Here is a 9,450-nt window from a genome sequence, read left to right on the forward strand (position 1 = left end):
TTTTATCCCTCAAACATACTGTCACCATATCAGAATACTGATAGTCAGTATTATAGTGCCAAATCCTAAAATAAAAATGCCAACATTTCACCCTGTCTGTTAGAAGCAGTTGATAGCAAATATTGCTGTTGCTCTTGGGTTCCTTGTTTAAAAAGTACTTTAATGAACTTGCTACACTTTAGAAAATAAAGCTAGGGTTATGTTGCTTTTGAACTGGGATGGAATTCTCTTTATATGGCTGAGAAGAACCCTTTTTTCTTTTGTATGAAATCCAGTATTTTATGTTTTCACTTGATACAGTTATTCATATTTGTGGAACCGAGCGTACCACATAAAGAGTGAACTAATTTTAATGAATACTAAATATATTTACTGCAGTCTGAAATTGGCATCTTTAAACCATTAAAAAATCTAGAATGTTTGAATTACTGATTTTATTTTTTGCTCTACTTACTAGCAGCCTGAAAAGGTGATGGCAAAGCAGATGGAACTCCTCTGTGCCCAAGCTGGCTATGAAAGACTGCAGCATGCTGAGAGAAGACTGTCTACAGGGCTTTACAGGCAGAGCTCAGAAGAGCACAGCCCTAATGGCTTGCCTTCTGATAACTCAGATGGACAAGGTACATCTTCAGAATGGCCTTTGCCTTTAGAGCCCTACTATGCATACTTCAAAGAGAAGCTGAAAAAAATTGCTGATTTTTATATCTTGATGTTGTATAGAGATTATTTTATAGATTTTCTATGAGTTTTAATTTTTAAGTTGTCCCCTTTTAAAAAAAAAGAATTTCTCCTGGAGATTTTAATTTGCAATTTTTTTTTAATTTTATCATTCTTATACCATAGTTGGCACATCTGATTGGTGTTTATTTTCTAAAGCGTAAGTAAGGAAGGGAGATGCAAATAGTGTACAGATCATTTTCCCCAAGAAACAAATTCCCTTAAAGATGTTTGTGTGTGCCTCTATTTGTTGTTTTTTCTTTTCTTGCGTTGCTGGGGCTCAAACCCATGGGTTTGTGCATACTAAGCAAGCACTATACCAGTGAGCTATACCATCAGCCCTTACCTTGTTTGAAAAGCTCAAAACTTTTATATTTTTTAGGTTTCAAAACTAGATTAGTCTGAAATTTTATAACCTTTATTTCTTAAGAGAATATGGTAATTGCTACTGAAGTACTATGACAAAGTCTAACTCTTAAATTTAGAAAACTGATTCATGAATATTTTTACCATTCTGACTGAATAGTATTTAATTTTTTTCAAGTCCTCACATGAAGATAATTCCAGATCATTATTATTCACTCATTCAACGAATTTTTATTTTTGAAGCATTTCTTACATGCCCAGCATGCTTCTAGGCACTGAGGATACAACAGTGATCAAGATAAGTCCCTATTCACTTACACTCTAGTGGAGGGAGATGTACAGTGTATAAGGATGTAAGCATATCTTCCAGTTTAAATAGTAATAAGTATTTGAAGTAAAACAATAATGTTTTAGTGTCATCATTTTTACATATTACTTTTATACCTTTCCGGAGAGTGATCACTGTTGTCAAAAAATAAGACTTCTTTTCAAGTAAGAGTACCTTCTTAATAAGCATTGTTAACCAATCGAATGAAATATTACCTCTGTCATCAGTTCCAAATACTGGAGGAGAAAAAAGTTCTTCCTTCTTAAAATATATCAGAAACTTTTAATATGTGGTCTTATTTAACTTCTCCAATCATTCTTAAGAGTTAACAAGTAAAAGCAATTATGAAAGATGTCTTCATAGAATTATATATACCTTGGGGCTAGCTTGAAATAACTTGCCATTTTCCTCCTCAATTATTATTTAAAAACTTTTTCCACAATCATTGACATTCTTCAGTGCCTGTTGACTTTCCTCTCTTCCTATGGAGTGTTCAAGTCAATTTTTTTGTGAAAGCTTGTTTTTAAGAAAAACTATGATATTTTAAAAATATTATCTATATATGTATTTTTATTTTTATTAGGAGAGAGACCTTTGAATCTCCGAATGCCTAATTTGCAGAACAGACAGCCCCATCATTTTGTGGTGGATGGGGAGCTGAGTAGACTTTACTCAAATGAGGCAAAGTCCCACTCCTCAGGTGAGTATGTCTTATACAATCAAAGAGTAAAACTTGAACAAAGCATCTTTAAATTTTGTTTTTCTACTCCACAACTGTCCCTCTCCCCTCCCCAACAAAAATATTAGTGGTCAGTTTTTCCTCCCCTTTGAAATTGTGGATTCTATAGTTTTATTTTTGAGACTATAGTATTTCAAAGAATGATAGAGGAAACTTGTAAAGATTGAGATTATTTTTGATTAGCTGTTACATGAATGGTCTCCTTTTTTTGAGACAGGATCTTGCTAAGTTAGGGCCTTAGGGCCTTACTAAATTGCTGAGGCTGGCTTTCAACTTTCTATCCTTCTGCCTTAGTCTGCTGAACCACTGGGATTACAAGTGTACACCACTGTGCCCAGCTGAATGGTATCTTTTATACAAAAATTTGAATAATAAATAGCTGATATGAGTTTGGCTGGTTCTTTTTTTGTCAGTAACATAATATGAAATTGTTGGATGGTATGTATATTTGTCCTCATACTAAGAAAGCTAATGTATCAGAATGTAAATTTTTTATGCAGATATATTTTGTGGATAATATATTTCAGAAGTAAACTGACCTCCATAAGAGGATAAGCAGCTTCCAGTTAGGTGTTTACATACTTTTACTTAAGTAAAGGGAGTTAGACACAGTTGAATTATAAGAGATCACCATTTGAAAGAATCTAGTTATCATTAATTTTTAAAGTTAGAGTATCTTTGAAAGTCACTTAATCAAAGCCACTGATTATAGATGAGGAAGCTGAGGCCAGACAAAATAATTGATTCTAAATTTATGTTCTGAGCCAGTGGGAAAAGTAGTGTTACAAACGTTAGAATTAAATAATGACTTTATACCTGATAGCTTAAGTTATATATTTTCTAGGAAAAAAGTTTTCAAGGGAGTCTTTGTCTCTTGTTTTTAGTTTATGCTCCTAGTAGTACATGCTAAAAAGGTCAAAGTCCTAAATAATATTCTGCGCTGTGACTATTTCATACTTGATTTTAGATGCTTTTAAGACTGTCAGAGAAGTTAAGAAATTGTTCTAAACTGGTAGCACATGTGAGTCTCATGTTTTTCACAACATGAAAAAGTGATCTGCTCTTTAACTTTCTTAAAAACAAAACAAAGCTAAAACACTTTCTACTAATTTTTATTCCTTTGAAGACACTATGAAAGAAATACTCCAGTTAAATTTATTGTGTCTTACCATGATTATGTACTTTTTGTATTTCTATTACATAGAGATATAGTTGAGCTTGGATTTTATGTGGAATAGAACAAAGGAGTGCCTTAAAAAGCCTTTTTCCTTCTTTTTTAATTGAGTATAAATAATATGGGTTACATATAGTGCAAACCTGGCTCCAGATGTTAGCATTATACTTGACTGAATAACGCTTGACTTACCCTGTCCCTCAGTTGCTTCATCTGTAAAATGGAAATCATTTTTACCTCATAAGGTAGTTGTGAGAATTAAATAAGATGGTATATATGAATTGTATAGCTGACAAGAATTCAGTAAATGGTGGCTAGTATTTTTATTTCTCTCATGCACAATTTAAATTTCCTTTCTGTATAGAGAAGGTGGATTCATAAATTGAGGTACCTAATTTCAGATAAGTCTATTAGCTGAAAGGTATGTGTACATGCTTGCATGTTAACATACATTTATTTGTATATGTGTATGTATCTGCCCGTATATTAGACATTGTGATTTCTTATGAAAATAGAGTCATTATTCTTTTATCTCTGTTTTCCCTACCTTAATATATCATGGCAAGAGGAAATTTTAAAACTAGTTTTATATTTAAACAGTGAAGATATTTTTCTGTCATTTCTTCAATAGTAAATATTCTAACCAAAATAAGTGATCAGTTTTATTTTATTTGTTGGACCAAGCATTTTTAAAAATGTAACGTTCTATATATGCTCAGTGTTGTATGGACAGTTCATGATTTAACTCTCATGCCATTTTACACTGTAAATACCATCCTCATTTTATAGATCAAGACACTAAAGCTTAGAAAGGTGTATAACTTGCTTTTAGAACTGTATAAAACTAGTAATTGGCATAGTCATAATTTAAATCCATAATCCAAGCTTTTTTTAATATTTATTTTTTTTAGTTGTAGTTGGACACAATACCTTTATTTATTTTTATGTGGTGCTGAGGATCGAACCCAGAGCGCGCACATGCTAGGCGAGTGCTCTGCCGCTTAGCCACAATCCCAGCCCCCATAATCCAAGCTTTTAACCACACCTCTATGAACAAAATGTTACATGGAATTGCAGAATCATGAATACTATTTGCCATGAAGTTTGTGGTCTTGTTTTATAACTGTTTGACTTTGTAGTCCCATCAGTTTGAAATATCAACACACTATCTATGTGTTTTCATTTTTATGCAGAGAGCCTTGGGATTTTAAAAGACTACCCTCACTCAGCTTTTACTTTGGAAAAGAAAGTCATCAAAACAGAACCTGAAGATTCAAGATAGCTGTGATTCTCCTACTGTTCTCTGGAAATGGCATCAGATTTAAGGATTAATGCTCCATCATAGAAATAAGCCTTAATAACCAATGTTGCCTCATTCAGCTCAAACAGATTTCATAGCCAAAGCATAAGAACTCCTGCAGCAGTCTGTGGAAACTGGGAAGAAACAACAACAGCCACAAAAGAGAAAAATCAAGAGAGAGTTGCAATTTATATCAGAAACATTTGATCCATTCACATTCCTGTGTAAGTCATTTTATGTGGAAAGGCTTACAAGTTAATTTTGTAAGCATTCATTATTTCAGAATGTACAATGTATTTGTGTAATTTATAAAGTAAAATCTAGATGTTGAGACCCATTTGGTCTAATAGATGTGGATACAGTTTATTTTACTTGAAATTTTATTGTCTACTTTAAGTGTATTTAGCGTAAATATTATTATCAGAGTTTAGAATCTTTGCAGTCATAAAAAAGAAGGCTTAAGTAATATAGTTATTGGCAAGGTTGCAATGACTGTAGAAAAATGAAAAGCAATTTCTCAATTTAAGCCAAGGAAAATATTGTGTATTTAATATTTGATGAAACTGATTTTGTTTACCAGGAAATATATAGCATTTGTTCAGTAATCTTTTTGCTGTTTTAATGAGTGCACATTTACACAATTAATTAAAGTTAAAAAGATGAGCACTTGTTCTACTAGGAGCACAAACTAAAAGTTAAAAAGATGAGCACTCTGAAAAATCTCTCTTACCTAGTTGACCCAGATGGATTACATAATTGCTATTTACATAACAAATGAATTTACATAACAAATGAATAGGAAGCTATTCCTTGGACAGAACTTGAAACAAGTGGACTAATGTGTAAAATCCTTGATTTAAACATTGGTATTTCAGAATGTGTTAAATAGATTAAGATGTAGTACATTAATCCTAAATGTGATAAAGATGTTGATTTAACAAAGGCTATAATGATTGTTAGATTTTATATTCAGAAATTCTTCTCCAAGTATAGGAGTCAGACTAGGTGGCTCTCCCTGGGGAATGCCTTCCCACCCATCCATCACAAGTGTGGAGTCACTGATCCATATTTGCAGGCATATTTCTATGGAAGTTCAGTTGACAGGTTTATTATTTATTTTACAATTTCATTTTTGTACACCTTTCAGATTTTTGAATGCTTTTTTTTTTTTGTAAAATTCATTTTAACTTGAAAGTATACTTATAATTTCCCCTATTTAATTAGTAGACCGTATGTTCATACACACTATTAAATATTAATAGTGCATTGGCATACTTATAAGAATTTCATATTTGAATCCATAGTGGGTATTAAAAAAAAAAGAAAGAAAATCCAACTCTGCCAACATCCATTTTTTTCTGCTGATTGAAGAGAAGATATTTGACAGTTTACCTACTTCCTACAGATTCATCTAAACCCAGATATTGCTGAGAAGAGTATATGGACATGGAGTATATGTCTGTTTTTAGGTCTGCTTTAAATCATAACTGTGTAACAAATATTGTCATGATCTGTTATACTAAAATTTGTCAGCCAAATGTTAGATGAAATGTCTGCACTGTAGTCTCTGATCACTGTCACATATATAATTGCTTTTTTCATTTTGATTTGTAGAAGAGCTTTATGGTAGAAAACACCAGTAAACAACTTTTATACTATTAAAAGGCTTTTTCCCCTTTCTAAATGTTTTAAATGTACCCTAGTATTTTGCCCACTGAAGAAGCTTTTTATGGACCTTGCAACTTTGTTGCTAGCTTGAGGTTGATTATTGTGGTTCTATTGTTCACTGTGTGTAGAACTAGTATGAGTACAATTTAAATAGAATGTTCAGTTTTTAATATTAGCCATAGCACTGGTTAGTATCTCAGTAGTTTCATGAAACGTTTCCTGTATTCTAATCTATTTTGAGAAATTTTGTGGGTTTTTTTTTAATTGTGTCTTACAGTTCAAGTTTATAGATTTTAATAAGCAACAGTTTTTAAAGATGCAATAATCTTCCAACTAGTATTTATCCATCTTTCATGAACTCACAAACTGCATCTTTAAATCCATAAGTAAGATTCCTTAATCATACTTTTCTGCTCTTTCAAGCTTAGTGATGAGGAAGCACAAAAATTTCAGTAGAAAACAGTTTTTATTTTGTAAACACTAATGTATTAAACTTGCTATACATTAAAGCAAATAATATATATTTTTATTTGAATTGTATATATGAATTGGATGTTATAACTAGTTGATTTTTTTTTTCATTGTGTTAGAGGTATTTTCACTGAACAAGGTCAATTGGTTACCTCAGTATTACAGCCAATATAGTCCAAGGGACCATTTTTCCCCTGAGTCTGTGTTATATTTTATTGTGTGAAGTCTGCATTTTTGTGACTCTTAAAGCTGTTGGTGAGGTGGGATGAGTGCACTTGTTTCCTGTGGCAATAAAGATTTTGTTTGCCTCACATTTATGTCCATAGCACTTTGTGCATAGCACTTGCCACAGTGGGTACTGTTAGCCTGCTGTACCTCCCTTATCTGATTATTTGGGCTGGGCTTGGGTGTCACAGGACAGGAGCTTAAGTCTTTAAGTTGTAACTAAATGAGATGCCAGTTTCCTTCATTTCTAAAAGATTATTTGGGAAATGGTTGTAGGTTGATTCTGGTCTATCAGAGAGAGATGTTAGTTTATATTGTTCTCACTCATAAGAAGCTTATAAAGACATTTTTAATAGTCTTCACCATTTTGAACCAACTAAACTAATAAATAGGAGAAACATTAGGATTTGACATTTATAATATATGTTTGTAAATGTTAATCTGATTTGGCCTCAGTGTTACAGGCTAAGTATGTGAAATTGTACTAACCTGTAGTAAAGAAGTTTTAATTGACAAGTTTTGAAGATGAATCTTGAGCGAAGAGCTTCAAGGTGACAAGCACTATGCCAGGTATTAGGATAGGGATGAAGACCACAAAATAAATATAAGATTCAATCCTTGCCCTTTGTGAACTCATAACCTAGTTGGATGGAAACTAACACCACTCATAAAAACTACAAATTTTAATGTTACAAAATTGGGAATAAGGAGCTGACATCTAAGTGCATTTTGTGTTATGTAGTCATTATGGTAGTACACATTTTATAGGAGAAAGTATTTCATGAATGAGATGTAGAAGAGACCAGCCAGGACTAAAACAGTTAATGTTAAGAGGTGAGATTTGATACAAAGTCACAGTGGTAATATGTTTCATTTGGAGGCTCTCTTTGTTGTTGTTAAAAAATAAAACGAAACATGCTCTTTTCCTCCTGTCCTTAATAAAATTACTTGGGTAAAAGCCTTACCATTTGGTGAATATGAGGTCCCTAGCTCCTATGTCCTTTTATAATTATAATTGACAGTATTAAAGATTAAAACCTAAATAGCTGGATGGTAACTTTAGTTAACATGCTCCACTCGGCTATTCAAGTGGTTAAGTATTATTAACAACACCCATTTTCTTATGACTTGACTTAGTACTGCATTGAGTCTTCAAAAGAAAATCTGCCTAGGTATTAACATAATAAAACCAGGAGGTCTGTCTCTTAGGAAATGAAATCAAATACTAAATAGCTGAAGTTAGAATTGAGTAAACATTTTGTGTTTGTATCAACTTAAAGGATATAACCAAATATGATAGCTGATATTTAACTGAAAACCACCTTATGCTCTTAATCTCAAAAAACCTTGATGCTTAACTATTCATGACTGAGATGATTCTTATTTCCCATAGAAGTTATGTTAGAGGTAGGATTTTTCTTCCTTTCCAAGTTTGCAATGGTTAAATATTTAAAATTTCTTTAGCTTTTCTTTCTACCAACTTATGGAAATAGAAGAAGAAAAAAATTACCTCGAAGGTGTTTTTGCTTTTGGTGCAAAAATGCTAATCAGAAATTTGTTTTTAAAACTTCTAGTTAACTTATTAAAGTTAGAATCCCAAAACTTTCTGTGTGTATAGTTTTAAGTTCAACCTAGAAATCTTTGTAAGTTTAGCAAATTTTAACAGTCATTTTAAAAAGAACTATGAAAATAATGGCTTCCATTATAAAATTGGTTTGTTAAGCTCCTGAATTATTCTTTCATGTTCTTCTCATCTGTTAAGGCCACACAGTTCTTAAGTATTAAAACCATATCCTCTTGAACCCTGGGTCTTCTGAGTGTGTCTGACTCTTTAGACACAGTTTACAAGGTGGATATTCTGAAAGCTAAGTGAGCAATTTTCAAAAAATCACTCTAATATAATGTTGAAGGTCTAATTTTTACCATCTTCAACCAAGGGAAGTTCTTACAACATTTTTGTGACAACTAGATGAGACCATCAGGCAAGGAACACCAGGAAAAAACATCACGAAAGAAATTTTCATTTCATCAGCCATGTGAACTGCACAGTTACCATTATTCTTCCATTCTTTAAAATTTTGCAATATTTAATTGACATAGAAATTACAATCAATGGGGCTGGGGCTGGGGTTGTGGCTCAGTGGTATAGTGCTCGCCTAGCATGCATGAGACACTGGGTTTGATCCTCAGCACCACATAAAAATAAAATAAAGATATTGTGTCCACCTAAAACAAAAAATTTAAAAATTTATAATCAAGTATGTGATTTTATGTATATATATAATATACATACACACGCACACTGTATACAGATTACCACAGTCAATAAGACACTTCAGTAAGAAATTGCCTTCTAATTTTAGTTTTTACACTTAATACACTTTGATCAGTTTCTTTAAATTTCAGTAAGATGTTCTAAAATATTTCTTCAACACCAAACAGTTCTACATTGATATACATTG

At 32.2% G+C, this 9,450-nt stretch overlaps 1 protein-coding gene across 4 annotated transcripts in view; it reads left to right on the forward strand.

The window, feature by feature from the left end:
• Positions 1 to 7,897, forward strand: part of Nab1 (NGFI-A binding protein 1) — a 45,042-nt gene extending 37,145 nt beyond the window's left edge. For 2 of the 4 annotated variants that reach the window (XM_015481160.2, XM_048808189.1), the window contains 3 exons: positions 461 to 620; positions 1,995 to 2,111; positions 4,518 to 7,897. In XM_015481160.2, the coding sequence (XP_015336646.1) occupies positions 461 to 620; positions 1,995 to 2,111; positions 4,518 to 4,606 (366 nt within the window). In that variant the 3' untranslated portion in view covers positions 4,607 to 7,897. Of the gene's footprint in view, positions 1 to 457; positions 621 to 1,994; positions 2,112 to 4,517 lie in introns of all 4 variants that reach the window. The other 2 variants (XM_048808188.1, XM_015481159.2) reach the window with 1 other exon arrangement.
• Positions 7,898 to 9,450: the final 1,553 nt, after the last annotated feature.

The sequence above is a fragment of the Marmota marmota genome, unplaced genomic scaffold (genome assembly GCF_001458135.2).
Source record: "Marmota marmota marmota unplaced genomic scaffold, marMar, whole genome shotgun sequence".
Taxonomy (NCBI): Eukaryota; Metazoa; Chordata; class Mammalia; order Rodentia; family Sciuridae; genus Marmota; species Marmota marmota.